Source organism: Mugil cephalus, chromosome 7, assembly GCF_022458985.1.
Source record: "Mugil cephalus isolate CIBA_MC_2020 chromosome 7, CIBA_Mcephalus_1.1, whole genome shotgun sequence".
In the NCBI taxonomy this organism is placed as follows: Eukaryota; Metazoa; Chordata; class Actinopteri; order Mugiliformes; family Mugilidae; genus Mugil; species Mugil cephalus.
In genome coordinates this window covers 22949023-22975129 of record NC_061776.1, presented here as the reverse complement: position 1 = coordinate 22975129, position 26107 = coordinate 22949023, and the positions used below count along the sequence as shown (strand labels likewise).

At 36.8% G+C, this 26107-nt stretch overlaps 4 protein-coding genes and 2 long non-coding RNA genes across 6 annotated transcripts; 1 reads left to right on the top strand and 5 right to left on the bottom strand.

Annotated features, from left to right (window-relative positions):
* Positions 1 to 60: 60 nt before the first annotated feature.
* LOC125010845 (solute carrier family 22 member 13-like) lies at positions 61 to 5583 on the top strand. Its single transcript, XM_047589704.1, has 10 exons — positions 61 to 567; positions 643 to 746; positions 843 to 997; positions 1091 to 1259; positions 1443 to 1563; positions 1776 to 1870; positions 3037 to 3251; positions 3346 to 3454; positions 3544 to 3750; positions 5268 to 5583. Exons 1-10 carry the CDS (start codon positions 130 to 132, stop codon positions 5341 to 5343), a joined length of 1689 nt encoding a protein of 562 aa, XP_047445660.1. The 5' UTR covers positions 61 to 129; the 3' UTR covers positions 5344 to 5583.
* Positions 5584 to 7464: 1881 nt separating this feature from the next.
* LOC125010111 lies at positions 7465 to 7998 on the bottom strand. Its single transcript, XR_007113016.1, has 3 exons — positions 7912 to 7998; positions 7620 to 7820; positions 7465 to 7517 (listed from the first exon to the last, which is right to left on the bottom strand). It is a non-coding gene; the product is annotated as an uncharacterized LOC125010111 (long non-coding RNA).
* A 1289-nt stretch (positions 7999 to 9287) lies between these two features.
* LOC125011368 lies at positions 9288 to 11854 on the bottom strand. The gene is made up of 4 exons (XM_047590552.1): positions 11679 to 11854; positions 9620 to 10295; positions 9464 to 9502; positions 9288 to 9344 (listed from the first exon to the last, which is right to left on the bottom strand). The coding sequence occupies exons 1-2, from the start codon at positions 11752 to 11754 to the stop codon at positions 9694 to 9696; spliced, it is 678 nt and encodes a 225-aa protein (XP_047446508.1). The 5' UTR covers positions 11755 to 11854; the 3' UTR covers positions 9288 to 9344; positions 9464 to 9502; positions 9620 to 9693.
* A 3507-nt stretch (positions 11855 to 15361) lies between these two features.
* LOC125010665 lies at positions 15362 to 17645 on the bottom strand. The gene is made up of 2 exons (XM_047589426.1): positions 17348 to 17645; positions 15362 to 15963 (listed from the first exon to the last, which is right to left on the bottom strand). Exons 1-2 carry the CDS (start codon positions 17421 to 17423, stop codon positions 15362 to 15364), a joined length of 678 nt encoding a protein of 225 aa, XP_047445382.1. The 5' UTR covers positions 17424 to 17645.
* A 649-nt stretch (positions 17646 to 18294) lies between these two features.
* Positions 18295 to 19008, bottom strand: LOC125010205. Its single transcript, XR_007113028.1, has 3 exons — positions 18951 to 19008; positions 18780 to 18848; positions 18295 to 18683 (listed from the first exon to the last, which is right to left on the bottom strand). It is a non-coding gene; the product is annotated as an uncharacterized LOC125010205 (long non-coding RNA).
* Positions 19009 to 21999: 2991 nt separating this feature from the next.
* On the bottom strand, positions 22000 to 24113 carry LOC125010664. The gene is made up of 2 exons (XM_047589425.1): positions 23984 to 24113; positions 22000 to 22601 (listed from the first exon to the last, which is right to left on the bottom strand). The coding sequence occupies exons 1-2, from the start codon at positions 24057 to 24059 to the stop codon at positions 22000 to 22002; spliced, it is 678 nt and encodes a 225-aa protein (XP_047445381.1). The 5' UTR covers positions 24060 to 24113.
* Between the last annotated feature and the right edge of the window lie 1994 nt (positions 24114 to 26107).

Below are 26107 nucleotides of genomic sequence, written 5' to 3'. Positions count from 1 at the left end.
GGACATTATTTATTTAATTTTTTTATTATTGTCATGTCATTATTGTCTTTAACTTGTCAACCATTGGTTTGGTTTTGAATGTAACCTACTCACATATTTAGTTACTAATTTAAGTCTGAAAGTTAAATAATGATTTTGAGCCTTAACAAGACCGGCTGTTGTCCAGTGTCGCACATCAGCACCCGTGTGAAAATGATGGATTTTGGAGAGATCCTGAGGGCCGTCGGAGACTTTGGTTTCTTTCAGAAGGTTATCATTCTCGGGTTGTCCTTCCCCTATTTCTTACTGCCACTTTTCTTTTCCAGTTTTCTTTTCATCCAAGTCGATCCCGAGCGCCACTGTAACACAGACTGGATCCGCAGGGCTGCTCCTAACCTCACCACAGGTGAGCAGCAGAACCTGACCCTGCCCCGGGAACTGGATGGGACCTTCAGCAGGTGTCAGATGTTTGTACCTGTGAACTGGAGCATCGATGCCATCAGGGAGAAAGGACTCAATGAAACCACAGAGTGTCTGAATGGATGGCTGTACGGAGACATGCTCTATGAAGCCACCATAGTCACGGATGTAAGTGATTTGTCATATTTCTGTCACATCATCTGTGTCGACTCCCCCACTGATTTGCTAAGTGTTGTTTTGCAGTTTGATCTGGTGTGTGACAGGTCCTACATGGCTGAAATTGCGCAGATGGTCTTCATGACAGGTTTACTGGCCGGTTCATTCATCTTCGGTCCGTTAGCCGAATCGTAAGTGACTTGACAAAGATTAGAGTAACTAATGTGAGATATGCTGTATAACATGAACCTTCAGACCTCAATGGTCACTCACTCTCCAAACTTCAGGTACGGCCGCAGGAGGAGCACCCTGTTGCCAGCTGCCCTTTTGTTAATATTTGTCATAGTTGCTGGCGTGTCTCCAAATATCACCACTTACCTGGTGTCACAGTTCATGGTCGGAGCTGCACTTGGAGGATATCGAATCAACTCCACTGTTTTAGGTGTGACTGGCATATTTTAAACCTTAGTACTTTCATGTTCTTAACCCAAAGACAAAGTCAAGCTTTAGTTCTGTATTTGAATTCTGTTTGTAGCCACAGAGTGGATCGGGGTCACCAGGAGGTCCATTGCTTCCTGTATGACCCAGGTGTTTGCAGGTGCTGGGCAGTGTGCCATGGCCGGTCTGATCTATGTAATCCGAGACTGGAGAACGGCGCAGTACATCATGGCAGGAGCGCAGGCCTTTGTATTGCTGTACATATGGTATGTGTTGCTAGTCGTGGCGTGATAAACTATTAACAACGCAGCGTTTGGACATTAACTACAGTATCCGTCCAAGTCCAGTTCAGGTGGCTGTGTGTATCTTGGTGTAATAATAAGAAACCAAACTTTTTTTTGGGGCGTCAACAGTTTGATCATTTACGTGTCTACTGAAATCTTTTTGAGGTGGATTCCTGAATCTGCAAGGTGGCTGTTGGGGCAGGGGAGAACTGAAGAAGCCGGTGTGTTGATACGTAAAGCTGCAGCAATGAATAAAAAGAAAATCCCAGAGAATATGCTCAGCGAGGTAAAACCAGTTCACTTTTAGTTGCATTAGCTCTAATTAGACTTAAATGAAAAGAAAAACAGGCTCAATGGTGGTTGTTGAAGTACATTGGGAGGGGCTAAGGGGCACAAGTAACCAGAAAAAAGTCAGTAAACACTATATAAAGCACTTTTTTTCAGTTTTAGAGATAACCTGTTGACCCCATGTTGTTCTCTCACTCATTCGGCTATCAGGTAACTGGGGAACGTAAAGTCCAAAGTGGAGGCATCAAAGCTCTTTTGACCTCAGCAATCCTATTGAAATATTTCTTCATTATATCTTTTGCCTGGTAAGTTAAACACATTTTGGAATGTAGTTTTACAGTTTTTCTCCATCGGTTTGGCTCATTTTTTGAAACAGAAATTACTTTTTCAAAACTAAGATCACTTGGCAAAACAGTCTTACAGTTCAGCACAACGCCTGCCAAAGCTCATATCTCTCCCAAAACAATTCACTCATGTGCCAAAAGTAAATTCCTTTCTCGTATAAATAGTCACTGTCCCTAAAATACGTCATCCCTTTGGCATTGTGTAAACAAGTAAAGTCAAAGTGTTTAGTTGTTTTGTCACTGTGTCACTAGGACTATTGAAATATCCCTCATGTCCACCTCCCAGTCTTAGCCCAGTCATTCATTGACAATGGTTACTGTACTATTTTTTTATCCAGCAAACAGAATACAATTGTGTCTCAAACTGGGGAAAAACAGGATTTTACAGTAAGAGTAGCCTCTTAAGTTTTGATTTCACATATTGCACTCATACTGCCAAGGAAACTCAGCATTTTTATTCACACATAAGGTAACTTCCATGCATCAGAGTAAAAAGAGTTTTTATACAGCATAATATACCATAATATGAACTACAAACAAAAAAAAACATACATGTTGGAACCACCCCCTACACTAATCTCCTGTAATATCTCTATCTGTAATATGCAGCGTCCATTGTGTTGAGCAGGGACTCTAATTTCGTTAGTCAAGTTCTAGTTTCACCTGACTGTCAATTAATCAGTTTATCAAATGTTCCAAGAGATTCATATATGATATTCATGATATTATATTCTTGACTTATTTTGACAACTGAACAGACTGTCGTGCATGTGATGACACATACAATGATATGATGCTGACATGTTTTGGAGACAACAACCATTAGACTGAGAATCAACAATCATTTTAGATTAACGAGATCTATTCACTTGGAAATTGTGCTAAATGTAGGCTAACATTGCTAACCGTAGGCTTCCTGTACTTAACATTTACAAAGATATACTGAGACATTGAGACATGTACTAAGACTTTTACTATTTGATGAAATGAATGAGAAATTCAATTCTGTTGTGGACACTTGCCAAGTGGTTTGTCCATGTTATTTCAAGAAATGAGCCAAACCAATGGAGAAAAACTGTAATATACTTGAATTAATTGTGTGTGTGTGTGTTTTTTGGCACATGAAGGTTTTCATTAAATCTGGGCTACTTCAGTCTTGTTCTGAATGTGGGTAAATTTGGTCTGAGTATCTTCCTGGTTCAGTTCCTGTTTGGGATCTCTGAGATTCCAGCGCATCTCCTCTGTATCTGGGTGTTGGAGTTCTCAGGGAGGAAGAAGTCCCTCATCGCAACTCTTCTGGCAGGTGGCTGTATTTGCCTCTTAACTCTGGCTTTCCCTCAAGGTGAACTCTCTTACTCTTCACATTCACTTTTCAGTGACACATGTTGGACATAATTGCGACTAGTCTGATATCCTGACTTCAGTTTGAATTGCAGACAGCGCTGTTGTTATCACAGTCCTTGTAACCACGGGGAAGTTCTTTTTGAACTGGGCTGGTTCTGTATGTATGGTTTACATCCAGGAGCTTTTCCCCACTTCTGTCAGGTATGCAAAGTAAAACTGTACAGACAGTATAATTATACATATATACACTATGGATGTTTGTACTTGAACCGTGTGTTCCCTTCTTTTAGGCAAACAGCTGTTGGCTTAGGTTCCATAGCCTTTAGGATAGCAGGGTTGCTGTCTCCCCTGCTCAACATGTCGGCGGTATACCACCACTCCTTACCCATTGTAGTGTTCAGCAGCCTGGCAGTGGTCAGTGGAGGTCTTGTCTTCCTGCTTCCTGAGACCAGCCAAAAAGAGCTTCCTGATTCAACTAGTGATATCAAAGGCATCGGGTAAGCAGCTTACAGTAAATTACTGTAATGATTTACTTGTGATTGAATTATCATAGATCAGCTTCAGCAAATTAAAAGGGTCTTCCATTTCTGCTCACATCATTAAAATCAGCCGGTGAAAAAAGTGACGAAATTAACACTTCAGATCAGAGGAAGAAGTGGGTAACACTGGTTATGTCTTTATCACAGCGCCTGTGTGGGCGGGATATAAGAGGCAACAAGTGAACATTTTGTTAATTGTTGATGTGGTAGAAGCAGGAACAATGGGCAAGCGTGATGATTTGTGCAAGCTTGATTTATCCATGGTTGGGTTACCTGTGGTGGAAAAGTTCAATAAATAGCGGGCTGGGCCTGACGACAGGTGTCGCACATCGGCAGTCGTGACGTATATTATGAGCGACAAAAAATTAAACACATTTTATTTTAATGTTACAAGATCACCATAAATTCAAATCTATTATTATGTCTAAAAAACTAACGAACTAAAGTAAAATACATTTGAATTAAATACTCGATAGCAAAGAGTATATGCGCTGCAATGCACTGTGGGAGTTCAGTGTTTTTTTATGTTACGACTTAGTACAGTCAATGGTTACGACCATGAGTGTGGGTGGTGGTGTGGCATTCAATGTCATTCAGTTGTTGTGTAGTTTTCGTTTGTTCACTACTGACTGAACAGTTGCCGCTTTTCTGAGGCAGTTAGCGTGAAAAAGTGAACGGAGCAAGGAGCAAGTGAACGCTCGCTCCGCACCGCTCGCCACAGAGAGCCGCAGCAGAGGAACGAAAGAGCCGCATGCGGCTCCGAAGCCGCGGGTTGCCGACCCCTAGCGTAGCCGCTACGCAGTGTGATGCTCTGGTCTATGTTCTGCTGGGAAACCTTGGGTCCCGCCATGGAGGTGTTGACTTGGCCTCCACATTCTTCAGATCTACATGCAATCGATCATCTGTGGGATGTGCTGGGCAAATAAGTCTAATTTACGGAGGCCCCGCCTCGCAACTTACAGGACTTAAAGGATCTAATGCTAACGTCTTGGTGCCAGATACCACAGCACGCATTCAGGGGTCTAGTGGAGTCCACGCCGCGACGGGTCAGGGCTTTATTTGACAATAAAAGGGGGACCAACACAATATTAAGAAGGTGGTCATAATGTTATGCCTGATGGTTGTGTATAGTACTCTTATATCTGTTCATCAACTTTTAAAATACCACTAAGTTAGCTGTATTTTAAATGAATATAATAGCTAAAACTGGGAAAACGTTAACTCTGGGTTATAAGTACATGTCACAAATGAACATATAATATTTCAATTTTGTTTTCATTTAAACCAAAAGTAAAAGCAACAGTCCCTCAGTAGATTGTGCTTGTTCTGTGATAGTTCTTTTTTTCTCTCAGACTGAGGGCTACGTTGATTCCGTATGTTAATTTTCATTCTGCACGTAGGTGTTCTTGTATGTCCCCATGGTTGTGCTCACTAATTCATGTTAAATACATTATTTGTGTTCCTTTTTGTTATAGGACAATGGCCACTAAGAAGACTGGGACCAATTACAACATGACTGTGAACGGCAGCATCAACTCAACTAAACTCTAGTTTGAATGCAGTTTTCCTTTTGGTTCTGACTTTACGTGGACGTCGTCACGTAGAATATTCAAGTTGCTCACACTGCCATTCGATGGCGTACTGGCTCTGACTCAAGTCTGTGGAAAAACAATGTGGCTTGCTAGCGTAACAAACCTTAAATGGATAAACTCTAATCAAGCTCATGTTTCTAGCACTGTGTAATGATCTCATGAAGGAATAAACGAGGCTCAATTTATTAGCTTACAGTGATCATGTTTTTTACTCCATGTGTCTACAATGTGTATGTGTTGCTGTACCAGTGAACACACAAAACATTTCTGTGAGTTGTGCCCTCCAGCCACCTTTGAACAACTTCTTATCAGTTGGCAGACAGGACCAAATTGTTTTACGACTGTCTGTCAAACGGTCCAAATGAGGCTTGCTGATGAGTAGTACATTTTTTATGAGGCCGAAAATATTTCTCTGCGATTTCGTGAAAGCATTTCCTTTGGTGGATGTGTGCAAAGCTTATTGCTACTGTATATCTATAAAAAAAGAACATGCAGCCATGCGTAGGTGGCATAAAACAAGGTTCTGCATGTCAGCACGAAAATAGTGTCACAACCTAATCTGGGCAGTGCACCATCATCTCAGGTCAATGAGTTTCTCAAGGTATTTTCAGGATAAAGCCGTATCAGCTGTCTAGACACAGGACGATGACCACACACACTGAGGTAAACCCACTACAGAATCATGTTAAGAAAACCCCTGTTGTGCAGAAGTATTTTGACTCCAAACATCAGTGGATTTTCACACAGGTCCTGAAAGTAGAACACAATCCAAGAAATTAAACAGCAATAGTATATATACAGTCAGTGATTCTCATAAAGTATAGGCCAGCACAGAAGGCTTTGCTGGTTTCCCTCAGTGTTACTGTGCTCACTTCCTCCTCCTCATTTAAAATCCAGAGGGACTTTCACACCATTTGACATCTCAACAGCCTCTGGGTGTTTTTAATGATTGTGTTGCGTTGTCCACTATACACTTGGCTAACGTTACTTCTCAGTAAAGCTCTTAGCGTTAGCATCTTTTATTTAGCTACATTTATCATAACTGAAATAACCTAAAACTAACTTAAACTGAGCCTAATCCACTTTTCCAAATCCATACTAGTTTGTATGGATCATTGTCGAGTTAAATTGTCCTTCATTTTATCTGATAATCCACATTTTTCCCGCTCTCGCTTTATTTACTGATACATTTCACTGTGTTTTTGCCACTCAGGCCCAGGCGGCAGTGACGTCAATGCATACCCTCTATTTATTAAGGGCTAACATGACCACACACTAGCTAAAATGTTTTACCAACATTACTATTTAATCAGAAGAGACAATGTCAGCAGCAGGTAAAGTGGCATAAACAGGTCAGTTTTGTATGAATTAATTACTGTAAATAGTTTACTTTTGGCTAGTTACACAAAATGAGGTGTTTTGGAGTTTTAAAGTAGCTTAGCTGCTGTGGGTTTGGTTCTAGCTAGCTTAAGTGAACTTGTTCGTAAATGTTAGCACTCTGGACTCTGATTCCAGTGATCTAAGTTCAAGGCTTGATGGGACCTTAATTATACTATTTTTTTTAGCCATAATTAAGCCGAGGTAGCCCCATCGATAATTAGACCCTCTTATCAACTTTCTTTTGATAAATCTCCCTCTTTTTGCAGTTTTCTATGCATGCGCTTTTTATGTCACTTCATATTCATAAAACTTTATTTCTTATTTTAGACACATATGAGCAGCACGACCTGGTAAACACTAAAAAAATGAACACTACACAATATATACAAAAGCTGTGTTTAAAATACTCAATATGCAGAAATTGTGTCAGAAACCTTATTTTCCACGAATATGCGTTTAACACTAAACATAAAATTAATTCAAGTATGACCACACTTTTTCTTTTGTTCTGTCTTTATGTTCTTTTATTAAGTTCTTCTTTCTTGTGGTTCTCTTGTCCTGGACACATCTTTGCCTCGTCTCTCTTTACTTGCAACAGGAGATAACAGGAGAACAACAATGAACTCACTGATCACATGAAAAAAACAAATACTGATCATAGTGTAAAACAAAATGTGTATTTACTTCACAGTGCAGGTTCTCACATCCTCTTGGTTATTTCTTCTTCTCTCATCATATTGTTGTTTCTCCAGTCTAAAAGAAAAAAAGGACAAAATTAACTTGAAGAATTATTCTCAACATTTCTTTTAGTAAACCAAATTATAGGATATTTACTATTATTAATGAGAGCATTACCTTTCATATTTTTCCGTGTAACCTCCTTTTGTCTTTTGGTTGTGTTTCTTCTTTTTTTTCGTGTTCCTCTTGTTTCATCTTCACATAATTGTCTCTTCTTGATTTCACGACCAAGGTATCAAGCAGCCGTGATCGTGTAGAGGTTAGCACCCTGCGCTGTGGTCGCAGTAACCCAGGTTTGAATGCAGGTCACGGCAAGTACTGCTTGAAACAGAAAGAAAGAAATAACGGAATTAATACATTGAAACCATAAGTAAAAGTGTATTTCTGGTAGAATATCACCACGTTTTACCGTAGCGTTCATCCAGAACACGTCCTCTCTGGCTCCTTCTTATTCTTTTTCTGTCTTGGTTCTTTATTGTCGTGTCCTCTCTTATTTCTAAAGGAAAAAAATTACACAAAAAAAGTAAGAATGACGGAGGCAGTTATTGAACCCGGTGGAATCATGTTAAATAAAAATGATGATTAAATTCTCAGTTAGAGTATATACTTACTTCACAGTGCAGGTCTTTTGTCCTTGTCCCATCTTGTTTATCTTGTTCTGTCTTTTCTGTCTTGTTTTGTTGTCGTGGTCTCACCTCTTTTTAAAAGAAAAATGACCATGAACCCATTGGAATCATGTTAAAATAAATAAAAATCATAGTAACTTCTGAAATACAGTATATGCTTACTTCACAGTGCAGATGGCCACGTGTTCTAGGTTCCTTCTCTTCTTCTTCTTCTTGGTTTTGTCTTTTTGAACTCTCCTGGTCTTGCTTGCTGTCTTCCGCTCTCAGTCATCAAACTGATATCCAGAGGACTGCTGTAGTGGAAGAAACTTATTTTTTCTGAAAAATAGGCAAAGAAACGATTAATATATTGAAACCATGAGTAAATAATGTATGTCTGGTAGAAAATCACAATGATTTACCATAGTGTTCATCCAGAACACGTCCTCACTGGCTCCTTCTTGTTCTTTCTCTGTCTGGTTTCTATCTGATGGCTTCTACTGTTTCTAAAAGAAAAAATCATTCAATCATCAATCATTTTACAATAATATAAATAACAGTGACGATAAAATGTGATATATGGTGATTGTGGTGATGTTTACTTGAAAGTGCAGGTGTTCACAGGTACTTGGCTTCTTCTTCTTCGTCGTCGTCGTCGTCGTCGTCGTCTTCTTCTTCTCTTTCTACAAGACAAAGGCAAATAATGGGATACAATTCAATTTGTTCTTTCTTTCCTCCCTTTCTAAAAGACTTAGTGAAAATAACAGGATAAAATAATTTAATAAGTTGTCAAGCAAAGACAATATATTGATTTCATTAAAAAATACATTTTAAATTTATCATTTTTAATGAGGAGGGTTGTCATTATGTTTCCTTTTATAATTTCTGCTCTGATGTCTTTTTCTTTTTTCCTTTATGGAAGGAAATAATGTTAGTTAACATCTGATCATCACAGACATTTTGATAAAATTAAGAAATAAATACATACATCACGATGCAGGTCTCTTATCCTTGAGTCTTTCTTCTCTTTTCTGTTGTTCTCTTTTCTGCTCTTCTCTTCTCTTCTGCTCAAAAGACAAATGTCAAATCATTTCAATATAATAGAAAAATGACTGAATATCAGAAAGAATTATCGTGACACCATCAAATAGATTTACTAACCAGAGAAGTTCGGTGAATGCTTCCTCTCGTCGCGTCTCGTCTAGTTTCTTCTTCTCTCTCTTGAGGAATGGGGAAACTGCAATTAAGCGCAAATAAAATATGGAAAATTTCATCAGACAATAAAAATGACAACAACGTAAATGTGTGATTATTCAGAGGAATTCTTACAAATACATAAAGCGAGGGAATATTTACCATATTTACCAAGAGAGAGGTTGCAGTAGATGGTGTTTTCTAAAAGACACAAAAGGAAGAGTAACAGTTAAAACCTTCGGAGGTTTTCCATAATTTGGGGCAATAACTTATCACCTGTGTCACATGGACGTGTATTTACAGGAATGAACTGCTTACCGTGTCTCTTTGCACGTTAGGAGCTGATCTTGTCTTTGTAGCTCCTTGTAGGATTTGAATCCTCCTGAGAGGATTCAAACCCGAGCTCTCTTCTTTGGAGGAGAAGAACTGCTGCTGGTGGTGGTGCTGCAGTCTTCTTCCCGCTTCCTCTTTGACTTGGCCAGCTGGACCGAACATCTCTTGAACTGGCAGAGGGTAGACATGACAAGCTTGCCGGATGTGTCGTAGTCAGTGACTCTCCAGCGGTTTGGTAGCTCTCTGTCTTGGGACCGGTAAACAGGGGAGATGACTCGCGTGTATACGTTCCCAAATCTGAACTCCATAGTGCGAATGCAGTTCCTCCGGTCCCCCTTGAGCACTTCCATATCCGCCTCTTCAGGAATAGCTGGAGTGAATATCTTTCGAGTACGGACGCCACGAGCCGGGGGCAGCATGCCCGTTGGTGGGGCGTTCTCCCAGTTGGGTTGCTTCAGCTGTTCGTCAAGCGTATTCACGAACATCAGGTTCATGTGAACGTCGGCCTCGATCACGGGGAACTCCTTGGATCCCGTCAGCAGACTGTGGTAGAGGCTCAAGACCGATTTAGTCATTGAGTCAATGCTGACAGCCAGCAGAGAACGGTTTCTCATGTTGGTGAGAAACAGCTCCAGGGTGGTGTCTGGCTCCAGCAGATCAGCTACAAGGAGACAAAGACATTAGTCACGTTAATTAGGACATGATCAGAGCAGTTAAAGCCTGAGTTCAGAGACCAAGGCGGCTGTGCGTCTTAACTGTACATCACCATTCTTCACAAAATTTGTTTCAGACAGACTTTAATGATCCACGAGGGAAATGACTTTGTCACTGCAGCTTCGTTGCACATAAAAGTAAACACTCATAAAAACCACAAGAAAGATAAAATAAAATAAGATTAAATTAAAGTAAACTGAAAATAAGTATTATCTAGTAAAATAAAATAAACGTGAACAAATGGGAAATGGTCATGTGAAGTATTCTTTGCATGGTGAGAGATCACTTTTCTTTTTTAACTGAGCGTGTTGTAGACATGTAGTAAACACAAATGCATTGTTATATAACAGTCCTGCATTGTTTTAATGTCTCCTCCTGATCTAACTCTGCTGCACCTGAAAACCTGTTCCCATAATTTAATCTCTGAAGATATAATCTTTTCTTTATTTCTTCATTTTTGTGTGTGCACACCGCACAAATTGAATCCATCATTGTTATTGCACTTATACTTAATTAGCTGTTTCTGTGTTACACCAGATATCATATATTATTATACTATGACACTATGATCATCACAACACTCTTTCTTTCTTTTTTGTCCTCTCCTTTGTACATTTTTTTCTCTTTATTTCTCTCCTTCTTTACATATATTTACTTCCTTCCAGACTTGAATATACATCAAAATGCCTTAACTCACGACTGTCTGTGATTGTTAATATGTTCCATTTATGTTGAAAAAGTTTAAGAAATATTGTAATGAAACCAATTGTTTGATTAATTTGTAGTCTATGGGGCTGTTCAAGCAGATAGATGAAGATGTGAAAGATATCTAAGATATATAATAATAAAATGCATAACACACATAGTGCCACGTAAAAAATATACAGCAGTATCAGCAATGACTAAAATGGGGTTGTCAAAATAATGGAAACACAATAGAATACATGGAAACAATAATAGAAACAAACCAATCCACAGAGTACGTGGATACACTTAAACTTTCTTATTTGTTCCTCAATCAGGAACTAAAATATCAGATAATGATCACATGTGGAACACAGGCTTTGACTCCACGATGTTCAAACAATAACAGACCCCAGGTTGACCACACTGAGCTCATGTCCATGACACTGTAAAGTACAGTATGTGCTTGAATCATACACAATTTTAGCATCATTCAAAAAAGGCGCCATCTTGGCTGTTTACTTTTAATGTTAAGTCAATGACCTTGATGAAAAAACTCCCAATATATATATATACACAAATATATGAATAAATAAAACATTGTGTAATAATGTGTTATTATGTCAGGTTATCCCTGTGTTTTTACCATAGCGTTCATCCTGAACATGGCTGATCTTGTAGGTGAGGAGTAACTTCTCGCGCCGTAAAGGTCGGGTAGTCATTTCTCAGAGTTTGGTGAATGTCTAGTAAAGATATCCACGCTTCAGGTGTAGTTTCTTTGGATTAAAGATTTCTCTCAGGCTTCTCAGGGTTTTTTCAGCAAAAAAGTTGAAAAGGTTCGTCGAAGGTCAATCGAAGAATCGATGCAGAATCGTAACCAGGACGATCACCATGGAGTGATTCTCTCGATTTGACATAAAAATGTTTTTATTTAAACTGCACAGTAATTAAATCGGAAAGGGTCATTATTTGAAAGTGTTAAATAATTATTCACTAATCAATCTGTTTATAAAATTAAAATTGACATTGGTTTTATTTCCATTTTATTTACACATATTTTAATTTAAACATTGTTTCTTACAGTTTTAAAATAGAAATAGTCACTTTTTCATTATTTTTACTATATTTTTTTCAAGATTTAAATATTTTATGAACGAAATTGATGAGACAATAATGAATTGGTGGATATAGATAAATAAATAAGCCACTATAACAGGGGAGACCCTTCATTGTCTTTTTCATGGACAACACAGTAAATTGTTAAAATAAAAAAAATAAATAAGACTGACATTTTCTTAACCTACAAACACCACTTATCAGCATCTTAGCATCTAGGACTTTGTCACTATTTTATTTATTTATTTTTCTATTTGTTTATTTTACAAAGGTTTAAGTCAGGATTTTTGTTCTATATATCCTACTTATTGCACTTCTGGTTAGATGCTAAACTTCATGAGTACCTGTACATGAGCATTAACAATAAAGCTCAATCTAATCTAATCTAATTGTTAATTGTTAGCACTCTGGACTCTGATTCCAGTGATCTAAGTTCAAGGCTTGATGGGACCTTAATTATACTATTTTTTTTAGCCATAATTAAGCCGAGGTAGCCCCATCTATAATTAGACCCTCTTATCAACTTTCTTTTGATAAATCTCCCTCTTTTTGCAGTTTTCTATGCATGCGTTTTTTATATCACTTCATATTCATAGAACTTTATCTCTTATTTTAGACACATATGAGCAGCACAACTTGGTAAACACCAAAAAAATGAACACTACACAATATAAAAAGCTGTGTTTAAAATACTCAATCTGCAGAAATTGTGTCAGAAACCTTATTTTCCACGAATATACGTTTAACACTCAACATAAAATGAAATCAAGTATGACCACACTTTTTCTTTTGTTCTGTCTTTATGTTCTTTTATTAAGTTCTTCTTTCTTGTGGTTCTCTTGTCCTGGACACATCTTTGCCTCGTCTCTCTTTACTTGCAACAGGAGATAACAGGAGAACAACAATGAACTCACTGATCACATGAAAAAAACAAATACTGATCATAGTGTAAAACAAAATGTGTATTTACTTCACAGTGCAGGTTCTCACATCCTCTTGGTTATTTCTTCTTCTCTCATCATATTGTTGTTTCTCCAGTCTAAAAGAAAAAAAGGACAAAATTAACTTGAAGAATTATTCTCAACATTTCTTTTAGTAAACCAAATTATAGGATATTTACTATTATTAATGAGAGCATTACCTTTCATATTTTTCCGTGTAACCTCCTTTTGTCTTTTGGTTGTGTTTCTTCTTTTTTTTTCGTGTTCCTCTTGTTTCATCTTCACATAATTGTCTCTTCTTGATTTCACGACCAAGGTATCAAGCAGCCGTGATCGTGTAGAGGTTAGCACCCTGCGCTGTGGTCGCAGTAACCCAGGTTTGAATGCAGGTCACGGCAAGTACTGCTTGAAACAGAAAGAAAGAAATAACGGAATTAATACATTGAAACCATAAGTAAAAGTGTATTTCTGGTAGAATATCACCACGTTTTACCGTAGCGTTCATCCAGAACACGTCCTCTCTGGCTCCTTCTTATACTTTTTCTGTCTTGGTTCTTTATTGTCTTGTCCTCTCTTATTTCTAAAGGAAAAAAAATACACAAAAAAGTAAGAATGACGGAGGCAGTTATTGAACCCGGTGGAATCATGTTAAATAAAAATGATGATTAAATTCTCAGTTAGAGTATATACTTACTTCACAGTGCAGGTCTTTTGTCCTTGTCCCATCTTGTTTATCTTGTTCTGTCTTTTCTGTCTTGTTTTGTTGTCGTGGTCGCACCTCTTTTTAAAAGAAAAATGACCATGAACCCATTGGAATCATGTTAAAATAAATAAAAATCATAGTAACTTCTGAAATACAGTATATGCTTACTTCACAGTGCAGATGGCCACGTGTTCTAGGTTCCTTCTCTTCTTCTTCTTCTTGGTTTTGTCTTTTTGAACTCTCCTGGTCTTGCTTGCTGTCTTCCGCTCTCAGTCATCAAACTGATATCCAGAGGACTGCTGTAGTGGAAGAAACTTATTTTTTCTGAAAAATAGGCAAAGAAACGATTAATATATTGAAACCATGAGTAAATAATGTATGTCTGGTAGAAAATCACAATGATTTACCATAGTGTTCATCCAGAACACGTCCTCACTGGCTCCTTCTTGTTCTTTCTCTGTCTGGTTTCTATCTGATGGCTTCTACTGTTTCTAAAAGAAAAAATCATTCAATCATCAATCATTTTACAATAATATAAATAACAGTGACGATAAAATGTGATATATGGTGATTGTGGTGATGTTTACTTGAAAGTGCAGGTGTTCACAGGTACTTGGCTTCTTCTTCTTCGTCGTCGTCGTCGTCGTCGTCGTCTTCTTCTTCTCTTTCTACAAGACAAAGGCAAATAATGGGATACAATTCAATTTGTTCTTTCTTTCCTCCCTTTCTAAAAGACTTAGTGAAAATAACAGGATAAAATAATTTAATAAGTTGTCAAGCAAAGACAATATATTGATTTCATTAAAAAATACATTTTAAATTTATCATTTTTAATGAGGAGGGTTGTCATTATGTTTCCTTTTATAATTTCTGCTCTGATGTCTTTTTCTTTTTTCCTTTATGGAAGGAAATAATGTTAGTTAACATCTGATCATCACAGACATTTTGATAAAATTAAGAAATAAATACATACATCACGATGCAGGTCTCTTATCCTTGAGTCTTTCTTCTCTTTTCTGTTGTTCTCTTTCTGCTCTTCTCTTCTCTCTGCTCAAAAGACAAATGTCAAATCATTTCAATATAATAGAAAAATGACTGAATATCAGAAAGAATTATCGTGACACCATCAAATAGATTTACCAACCAGAGAAGTTCGGTGAATGCTTCCTCTCGTCGCGTCTCGTCTAATTTCTTCTTCTCTCTCTTGAGGAATGGGGAAACTGCAATTAAGCGCAAATAAAAATCGGAAAATTGCATCAGACAATAAAAATGACAACAACGTAAATGTGTGATTATTCAGAGGAATTCTTACAAATACATAAAGCGAGGGAATATTTACCATATTTACCAAGAGAGGGGCTGCAGTAGATGGTGTTTTCTAAAAGACACAAAAGGAAGAGTAACAGTTAAAACCTTCGGAGGTTTTCCATAATTTGGGGCAATAACTTATCACCTGTGTCACATGGACGTGTATTTACAGGAATGAACTGCTTACCGTGTCTCTTTGCACATTAGGAGCTGATCTTGTCTTTGTAGCTCCTTGTAGGATTTGAATCCTCCTGAGAGGATTCAAACCCGAGCTCTCTTCTTTGGAGGAGAAGAACTGCTGCTGGTGGTGGTGCTGCAGTCTTCTTCCCGCTTCCTCTTTGACTTGGCCAGCTGGACCGAACATCTCTTGAACTGGCAGAGGGTAGACATGACAAGCTTGCCGGATGTGTCGTAGTCAGTGACTCTCCAGCGGTTTGGTAGCTCTCTGTCTTGGGACCGGTAAACGGGGGAGATGACTCGCGTGTATACGTTCCCAAATCTGAACTCCATAGTGCGAATGCAGTTCCTCCGGTCCCCCTTGAGCACTTCCATATCCGCCTCTTCAGGAATAGCTGGAGTGAATATCTTTCGAGTACGGACGCCACGAGCCGGGGGCAGCATGCCCGTTGGTGGGGCGTTCTCCCAGTTGGGTTGCTTCAGCTGTTCGTCAAGCGTATTCACGAACATCAGGTTCATGTGAACGTCGGCCTCGATCACGGGGAACTCCTTGGATCCCGTCAGCAGACTGTGGTAGAGGCTCAAGACCGATTTAGTCATTGAGTCAATGCTGACAGCCAGCAGAGAACGGTTTCTCATGTTGGTGAGAAACAGCTCCAGGGTGGTGTCTGGCTCCAGCAGATCAGCTACAAGGAGACAAAGACATTAGTCACGTTAATTAGACATGATCAGAGCAGTTAAAGCCTGAGTTCAGAGACCAAGGCGGCTGTGCGTCTTAACTGTACATCACCATTCTTCACAAAATTTATTTCAGACAGACTTTAATGATCCACGAGGGAAATTACTTTGTCACTGCAGCTTCGTTGCACATAAAAGTAAACACTCATAAAAACCACAAGAAAGATAAAATAAAATAATATTAAATTAAACTAAAAATAAGTATTATCTAGTAAAATAAAATAAACGTGAACAAATGGGAAATGGTCATGTGAAGTATTCTTTGCACGGTAAGAGATCACTTTTCTTTTTTAACTGAGTGTGTTGTAGACATGTAGTAAACACAAATGCATTGTTATATAACAGTCCTGCATTATTTCAATGTCTCCTCCTGATCTAACTCTGCTGCACCTGAAAACCTGTTCCCATAATTTAATCTCTGAAGATATAATCTTTTCTTTATTTCTTCATTTTTGTGTGTTCACACCACACAAATTTAATCCATCATTGTTATTGCACTTATACTTAATTAGCTGTTTCTGTGTTACACCAGATATCAGATATTATTATAATATGACACTATGATCATCACAACACTCTTTCTTTCTTTTTTGTCCTCTCCTTTGTAAATTTCTTCTCTTTATATCTCTCCTTCTTTACATACATTTACTTCCTTCCAGACTTGAATATACATCAAAATGCCTTAACTCAGCACTGTCTGTGATTGTTAATATGTTCCATTTATGTTGAAAAAGTTTAAGAAATGTTGTAATGGAACCAATTGTTTGTTTAATTTGTAGTCTATGGGGCTGTTCAAGCAGACAGATGAAGATGTGAAAGATATCTAAGATATATAATAATAAAATGCATAACACACATAGTGCCACGTAAAAAATATACAGCAGTATCAGCAATGACTAAAATGGGGTTGTCAAAATAATGGAAACACAATAGAATACATGGAAACAATAATAGAAACAAACCAATCCACAGAGTACGTGGATACACTTAAACTTTCTTATTTGTTCCTCAATCAGGAACTAAAATATCAGATAATGATCACATGTGGAACACAGGCTTTGACTCCACCATGTTCAAACAATAACAGACCCCAGGTTGACCACACTGAGCTCATGTCCATGACACTGTAAAGTACAGTATGTGCTTGAATCATACACAATTTAAGCATCATTCAAAAAAGGCGCCATCTTGGCTGTTTACTTTTAATGTTAAGTCAATGACCTTGATGAAAAAACTCCCAATATATATATACATATATATACACAAATATATGAATAAATAAAACATTGTGTAATAATGTGTTATTATGTCAGGTTATCCCTGTGTTTTTACCATAGCGTTCATCCTGAACATGGCTGATCTTGTAGGTGAGGAGTAACTTCTCGCGCCGTAAAGGTCGGGTAGTCATTTCTCAGAGTTTGGTGAATGTCTAGTAAAGATATCCACGCTTCAGGTGTAGTTTCTTTGGATTAAAGATTTCTCTCAGGCTTCTCAGGGTTTTTTCAGCAAAAAAGTTGAAAAGGTTCGTCGAAGGTCAATCGAAGAATCGATACAGAATCGTAACCGGGACGATCACCATGGAGTGATTCTCTCGATTTGACATAAAAATGTTTTTATTTAAACTGCACAGTAATTAAATCGGAAAGGGTCATTAATTGAAAGTGTTAAATAATTATTCACTAATCAATCTGTTTATAAAATTAAAATTTACATTGGTTTTATTTCCATTTTATTTAAACATATTTTAATTTAAACATTGTTTCTTAAAGATTTAAAATAGAAATAGTCACTTTTTCATTATTTTTACTATATTTTTTTCAAGATTTTAATATTTTATGAACAAAATTGATTAGACAATACTTAATTGGTGAGTATACATAAATAAATAAGCCACTATAACAGGGGAGACCCTTCATTGTCTTTTTTATGGACAACACAGTAAATTGTTAAAAAAATAAAATAAAAAATAAGACTGACATTTTCTTAATGTCTTAATCTTAGCATCTAGGACTTTGTCATTATTTTATTTATTGATTTATCTATTTGTTTATTTTACAAAAGTTTAAGTCAGGATTTTTGTTCTATATATCCTACTTATTGCACTTCTGGTTAGATGCTAAACTTCATTTTGTTGCGCTGTACCTGTACATGAGCATTAACAATAAAGCTGAATCTAATCTAATCTAATTGTTAATTGTTAGCACTCTGGACTCTGATTCCAGTGATCTAAGTTCAAGGCTTGATGGGACCTTAATGATACTATTTTTTAGCCATAATTAAGCCGAGGTAGCCCCATCTATAATTAGACCCTCTTATCAACTTTCTTTTGATAAATCTCCCTCTTTTTGCAGTTTTCTATGCATGCGTTTTTTATATCACTTCATATTCATAAAACTTTATTTCTAATTTTAGGCGCATATGAGCAGCACGACTTGGTAAACACTAAAAAAATGAACACTACACAATATAAAAAGCTGTGTTTAAAATACTCAATCTGCAGAAATTGTGTCAGAAACCTTATTTTCCACGAATATACGTTTAACACTAAACAAAATTAAATCAAGTATGACCACACTTTTTCTTTTGTTCTGTCTTTATGTTCTTTTATTAAGTTCTTCTTTCTTGTGGTTCTCTTGTCCTGGACACATCTTTGCCTCGTCTCTCTTTACTTGCAACAGGAGATAACAGGAGAACAACAATGAACTCACTGATCACGTGAAAAAAACAAATACTGATCATAGTGTAAAACATGATATGTATTTACTTCACAGTGCAGGTGTTCACATGCTCTTGGTTATTTCTTCTTCTCTCATCATATTGTTGTTTCTCCAGTCTAAAAGAAAAAAAGGACAAAATTAACTTGAAGAATTATTCTCAACATTTCTTTTAGTAAACCAAATTATAGGATATTTACTATTATTAATGAGAGCATTACCTTTCATATTTTTCCGTGTAACCTCCTTTTGTCTTTTGGTTGTGTTTCTTCTTTTTTTCCGTGTTCCTCTTGTTTCATCTTCATATGTAGGTTCACCATGTTTTACTGTAGATTTCATCCAGAACACGTCCTCACTGGCTCCTTCTTGTTCTGTCTTGTTTCTTTCTCACAGGATGGCCTTTCTTATTTCTAAAAAATGTAATTAAATAAAAAAAAAGAATGATTAGGGAAACAGTTAATGAACATATTAGAGTCATAATAATAATAATCAATAATAATAAAAAAAAACTATATGATACAATTCTGAAATACAGTGTATGTTTACCTCACAGTGCAAGTGATCACAGGTACTTGGTTGGCTTCTTGTTTTTTTTCTTCGTTCTTCCTCACATCATTGGTTCGGGTGCTTTGTCTCTTCCTCTCCCAAATGTTGAGGTTGATGTCCAGAAGTGGAAGTAACTTCTTTTGTCTTCATTTCTCTCCTCTTTGAAACAGGAGACTGGCCAACAATACAATAAAATTGAAAATATTATAATTGAAACTGTGTGTAAAAATGTATTTCTGTTAGGGAATCAATCTCCATGATTTACCATAGTGTTCATCCAGAGCACTACATATAGCCTACGTGGCTTCTTCTTCTTCTTTGTATTGTCTGTCTTCTTCCACACAATGTTTCTAAGTTTCTCCTCTTTCTAAAAGAGAAAAGGAAAAATAACAAGATACAATTACATTTCTTCTGCAACAGAAAAACAACTGATAATTCTCAGAAATTTTACCCAAAACAAATGTACAGGCTGTTCACCATTTTTAATGAGAAGGTTTTGCAGCTCAGCAGGTCCATCAAACAGCCAGGATCATAGAGGTCAGTACTGTGTTGTGGCCACAGCAGCCCTGGTTTGGATCCTGGTCACGGCAAGGACTGCTGAAGGAGAGGAAACGTCTTCTGTTGTTGTTCCTCTTTCTTAGTTTTCTCTTCTCCCCTCTGAAACAGAAAAATTACCAAAGAAATAATCAACTTAATTCATTGAAATCATGTATGAAAAATGTCTTTCTGGTAGAGTATCACCATGTTTTACCGTAGTGTTCATCTAGAACACGTCCTCTCTGGCTCCTTCTTATTCTGTCTTGTCTTATTTCTAAAAGATAAAGTGGCATAAAAATAACAATTAGGGAAACAGTTAATGAACGCATTAGAACAATGTTTAAATAAAAAACTAAATATGATACATTTCTGAAATACAGTGTATATTTACTTTACAGTGCAAGTGGTCACAGGTACTTCTTCCTCTTCTTTTCTCCTCGCGTCATTCTGACGTCTAGAGGTGGAACAAAGTTCTTTTCTCTTGATTTCTCTCCTCCTTGAAACACAACAATGGCCAACAAAATAATAAAATTATTATAATTGAAACCACATGAAAACATGTATTTCTGGTAGAGAATCAATCACAATGTTTTACCGTAGATTTCATCTAGAACACGTCCTCAATGGCTCCTTCTTGTTCTGTCTTGTATCTTTCTCACACCATGGCCACTGTTATTTCTAAAGGACAAAATGACATACATAGCAAGAATGATGAAAACACTAACTGAACCCATTTGAATCATGTTAAAATAAATAAAAATGATTAAATTTTGAAACACAGTACATGCTTACTTCACAGTGCAGATGGCCACGTGTTCTAGGCTCCTTCTCTTCTTCTTCTTCTTGGTTTTGTCTTTTTGAACTCTCCTGGTCTTGCTTGCTGTCTTCCGCTCTCAGTCATCAAACTGATATCCAGAGGACTGCTGTAGTGGAAGAAACTTTTTTTTCTGAAAAATGGGCAAAGAAACAGTTAATATATTGAAACCATGAGTAAATAATGTATGTCTGGTAGAGAATCACAATGATTTACCATAGTGTTCATCCAGAACACGTCCTCACTGGCTCCTTCTTGTTCTTTATCCGTCTTGTTTCTATCTGATGGCTTCTACTGTTTCTAAAAGAAAAAATCATTCAATCATCAATCATTTTACAATAATATAAATAACAGTGACGATAAAATGTGAAATATGGTGATGATGGTGATGTTTACTTGAAAGTGCAGGTGTTCACAGGTACTTGGCTTCTTCTTCTTCTTCTTCGTCGTCGTCGTCGTCTTCTTCTTCTTCTCTTTCTACAAGACAAAGGCAAATAATGAGATACAATTCAATTTGTTCTTTCTTTCTTCTCTTTCTAAAAGACTTAGTGAAAATAACAGGATAAAATAATTTAATAAGTTGTCAAGCAAAGACAATATATTGATTTCATTAAAAAATACATTTTAAATTTATCATTTTTAATGAGGAGGGTTGTCATTATGTTTCCTTTTATAATTTCTGCTCTGATGTCTTTTTCTTTTTTCCTTTATGGAAGGAAATAATGTTAGTTAACATCTGATCATCACGGACATTTTGATAAAATTAAGAAATAAATACATACATCACGATGCAGGTCTCTTATCCTTGAGTCTTTCTTCTTTTTTCTGTTCTTCTCTTTTCTGCTCTTCTCTTCTGCTCAAAAGACAAATGTCAAATAATTTCAATATAATAGAAAAATGACTGAATATCAGAAAGAATTATCGTGACACCATCAAATAGATTTACTAACCAGAGAAGTTCGGGGAATGTTTCCTCTCGTCGCGTCTCGTCTAATTTCTTCTTCTCTCTCGAGGAATGTGGAAACTGCAATTAAGCGTAAATAAAAATTGGAAAATTGCATCAGACAATAAAAATGACAACAACATAAATGTGTGATTATTCAGAGGAATTCTTACAAATACATAAAGCGAGGGAATATTTACCATATTTACCAAGAGAGAGGCTGCAGTAGATGGTGTTTTCTAAAAGACACAAAAGGAAGAGTAACAGTTAAAACCTTCGGAGGTTTTCCATAATTTGGGGCAATAACTTATCACCTGTGTCACATGGACGTGTATTTACAGGAATGAACTGCTTACCGTGTCTCTTTGCACATTAGGAGCTGATCTTGTCTTTGTAGCTCCTTGTAGGGTTTGAATCCTCCTGAGAGGATTCAAACCCGAGCTCTCTTCTTTGGAGGAGAAGAACTGCTGCTGGTGGTGGTGCTGCAGTCTTCTTCCCGCTTCCTCTTTGACTTGGCCAGCTGGACCGAACATCTCTTGAACTGGCAGAGGGTAGACATGACAAGCTTGCCGGATGTGTCGTAGTCAGTGACTCTCCAGCGGTTTGGTAGCTCTCTGTCTTGGGACCGGTAAACGGGGGAGATGACTCGCGTGTATACGTTCCCAAATCTGAACTCCATAGTGCGAATGCAGTTCCTCCGGTCCCCCTTGAGCACTTCCATATCCGCCTCTTCAGGAATAGTTGGAGTGAATATCTTTCGAGTACGGACGCCACGAGCCGGGGGCAGCATGCCCGTTGGTGGGGCGTTCTCCCAGTTGGGTTGCTTCAGCTGTTCGTCAAGCGTATTCACGAACATCAGGTTCATGTGAACGTCGGCCTCGATCACGGGGAACTCCTTGGATCCCGTCAGCAGACTGTGGTAGAGGCTCAAGACCGATTTAGTCATTGAGTCAATGCTGACGGCCAGCAGAGAACGGTTTCTCATGTTGGTGAGAAACAGCTCCAGGGTGGTGTCTGGCTCCAGCAGATCAGCTACGAGGAGACAAAGACATTAGTCACGTTAATTATGACATGATCAGAGCAATTAAAGCCTGAGTTCAGAGACCAAGGCGGCTGTGCGTCTTAACTGTACATCACCATTCTTCACAAAATTTATTTCAGACAGACTTTAATGATCCACGAAGGAAATTACTTTGTCACTGCAGCTTTGTTGCACATAAAAGTAAACACTCATAAAAACCACAAGAAAGATAAAATAAAATAAGATTAAATTAAAGTAAACTAAAAATAAGTATTATCTAGTAAAATAAAATAAACGTGAACAAATGAAAATTGGTCATGTGAAATATTCTTTGCATGGTGAGAGATCACTTTTCTTTTTTAACTAAGCGTGTTGTAGACATGTAGTAAACACAAATGCATTGTTATATAACAGTCCTGCATTGTTTTAATGTCTCCTCCTGATCTAATCCTGCTGCACCTGAAAACCTGTTCCCATAATTTAATCTTTGAAGATATAATCTTTTCTTTATTTCTTCATTTTTGTGTGTTCACACCACACAAATTTAATCCATCATTGTTATTGCACTTATACTTAATTAGCTGTTTTTGTGTTACACCAGATATCAGATATTATTATACTATGACACTATGATCATCACAACACTCTTTTTTTCTTTTTTGTCCTCTACTTTGTACATTTCTTCTCTTCATATCTCTCCTTCTTTACATACATTTACTTCCTTCCGGACTTGAATATTCATCAAAATGATACAACTCAGCACTGTCTGTGATTGTTAATATGTTCCATTTATGTTGGAAAAGTTTAAGAAATGTTGTAATGGAACCAATTGTTTGTTTAATTTGTAGTCTATGGGGCTGTTCAAGCAGACAGATGAAGATAAGAAAGATATCTAAGATATATAATAATATAATGCATAACACACATAGTGCCACGCAAAAAATATACAGCAGTATCAGCAATGACTAAAATGGGGTTGTCAAAATAATGGAAACACAATAGAATACATGGAAACAATAATAGAAACAAACCAATCTGCAGAGTACGTGGATACACTTAAACTTTCTTATTTGTTCCTCAATCAGGAACTAAAATATCAGATAATGATCACATGTGGAACACAGGCTTTGACTCCACCATGTTCAAACAATAACAGACCCCAGGTTGACCACACTGAGCTCGTGTCCTGTAAACACTGTAAAATACAGTATGTGCTTGAATCATACACAATTTTAGCATCATTCAAAAAAGGCGCCATCTTGGCTGTTTACTTTTAATGTTAAGTCAATGACCTTGATGAAAAAACTCCCAATATATATATACACAAATATATGAATAAATAAAACATTGTGTAATAATGTGTTATTATGTCAGGTTATCCCTGTGTTGTTACCATAGCGTTCATCCTGAACATGGCTGATCTTGTAGGTGAGGAGTAACTTCTCGCGCCGTAAAGGTCGGGTAGTCATTTCTCAGAGTTTGGTGAATGTCTAGTAAAGATATCCACGCTTCAGGTGTAGTTTCTTTGGATTAAAGATTTCTCTCAGGCTTCTCAGGGTTTTTTCAGCAACAAAGTTGAAAAGGTTCGTCGAAGGTCAATCGAAGAATCGATGCAGAATCGTAACCGGGACGATCACCATGGAGTGATTCTCTCGATTTGACATAAAAATGTTTTTATTTAAACTGCACAGTAATTAAATCGGAAAGGGTCATTAATTGAAAGTGTTAAATAATTATTCACTAATCAATCTGTTTCTAAAATTAAAATTGACATTGGTTTTATTTCCATTTTATTTAAACATATTTTAATTTAAACATTGTTTCTTAAAGATTTAAAATAGAAATAGTCACTTTTTCATTATTTTTACTATATTTTTTTCAAGATTTAAATATTTTATGAACGAAATTGATTAGACAATAATTAATTGGTAGGTATAGATAAATAAATAAGCCACTATAACAGGGGATACTCTTCATTGTCTTTTTCATGGACAACACAGTAAATTGTTAAAATAAAAAAAAATAAGTAATAAATAAAATAAACTGACATTTTCTTAACCTACAAACACCACTTATCAGCATCTTAGCATCTAGGACTTTGTCACTATTTTATTTATTTATCTATTTGTTTATTTTACAAAGGTTTTAGTCAGGATTTTTGTTCTATATATCCTACTTATTGCACTTCTGGTTAGATGCTAAACTTCATTTTGTTGCGCTGTACCTGTACATGAGCATTAACAATAAAGCTGAATCTAATCTAATCTACTGAATAAAGTGTAAACAGAGTAAAATAGTTGAAATCACACACACAAAATCACACAAAATGGTTGAAATCACATTTGAAATGAATTTGAATGATGAATTAAACCCTCGCAATGTGTTGTGTCCATCATTTCTGTGTATAAAAGTCAAACAGATGCTGCAAACACATGTTTGCTTTCAGAATGTGTTGATTTTGTGCAAAGTATAAGCCACACTCCAGCATAAACAGACAATTGATGTATCAGTAATAATAAGTAGTAATAGGAATAGAGACATAATTAACATGTAACTACAAAAGTCAGAAATTAAAATTAGAACTAAAAAATAAAAAATAATTTGCTCTGACTGCATTTTTGTTTTCCACTGACCCTCTCCTGTAGTCCTTGAAGGAAAAATTAAGATACTTTGATCCCGTCGGCCAAACGATGTTCGATAACTCGAATTGACAGACAACAAAATCGTAAGTTTCATGTTTCTTGGTTTGAAAGGTAGGACTGACTGATGGCAAGTGTAGCCAAGAATTCACTTTTCTGTTATCTGTGCCTGCGTTTTGGACTAGATACTAGAACTGTGGATTTGAAACATTTGTTGGACAAAATTAGAAAATATGGATGCAACGCACATCACATCTGAAACAGCACTGAACTGTACGTGTTAGTTGTAAGCTACATAATTAAAGTTATTTAATTTTTTGTTAATTTTGTTTGTTAATTTCCTAGAAGTTGCACTTTTGTATTTCACATATTTTGCATGAAAACACTAGCTAAGTCTGTTAAAAATGTCTGTTAATGAAATGTTGTGATTGTCATGTCAGCCTTATGATTAATGCTTAAAGAAGTGACTGAACAGAACAAAACTTGCAGCTAACTGAGGGTAAAAGGGAATAGTTCCCTCTCTAGTATCGGCTCTTGCTTTTCATTTTGGTTCATCATTACATATTGTTTTTTTGTGTGTGTGTTTTCATATTGTGATATTATATTCTACTGTCTCAGGTTCAAACTGAAAAATCTTTTCATTCAATAAATTTGAGAAGTTGAAGATTTTCTTCGATTTGGCTCGCAGCTTGTCGTTATGGGCTGATTAAGGAGTCCTGAAGCCAGACCAGCTGAGAACCACATCTTCACACATGGACAAAGGAGCTTTCTGGGAAGCTCAGAGAAAAAAAAAAAAACGAAAAAAAAAAAAACAGTTGTTGTTGCTCATCAATGCTCATCTGCAGTTTGAGCAGCAACCCAGAAGTATATTGTGGAAA

What these genes read in the sequence shown, in the direction of transcription:
- LOC125011368 (XM_047590552.1), bottom strand. Translation starts at nt 11,754, where the DNA reads ATGACTACCCGACCTTTACGGCGCGAGAAGTTACTCCTCACCTACAAG. An exon ending in TGTTCAGGATGAACGCTATG is followed by an intron (nt 10,296 to 11,678) that starts GTAAAAACACAG and finishes GTCTCCTTGTAG; the next exon opens with CTGATCTGCTGGAGCCAGAC.
- LOC125010665 (XM_047589426.1), bottom strand. Translation starts at nt 17,423, where the DNA reads ATGACTACCCGACCTTTACGGCGCGAGAAGTTACTCCTCACCTACAAG. An exon ending in TGTTCAGGATGAACGCTATG is followed by an intron (nt 15,964 to 17,347) that starts GTAAAAACACAG and finishes GTCTCCTTGTAG; the next exon opens with CTGATCTGCTGGAGCCAGAC.
- LOC125010664 (XM_047589425.1), bottom strand. Translation starts at nt 24,059, where the DNA reads ATGACTACCCGACCTTTACGGCGCGAGAAGTTACTCCTCACCTACAAG. An exon ending in TGTTCAGGATGAACGCTATG is followed by an intron (nt 22,602 to 23,983) that starts GTAACAACACAG and finishes GTCTCCTCGTAG; the next exon opens with CTGATCTGCTGGAGCCAGAC.
- LOC125010845 (XM_047589704.1), top strand. Translation starts at nt 130, where the DNA reads ATGATTTTGAGCCTTAACAAGACCGGCTGTTGTCCAGTGTCGCACATC. An exon ending in CAGAGAATATGCTCAGCGAG is followed by an intron (nt 1,564 to 1,775) that starts GTAAAACCAGTT and finishes TTCGGCTATCAG; the next exon opens with GTAACTGGGGAACGTAAAGT. An exon ending in CTTTTCCCCACTTCTGTCAG is followed by an intron (nt 3,455 to 3,543) that starts GTATGCAAAGTA and finishes CCCTTCTTTTAG; the next exon opens with GCAAACAGCTGTTGGCTTAG.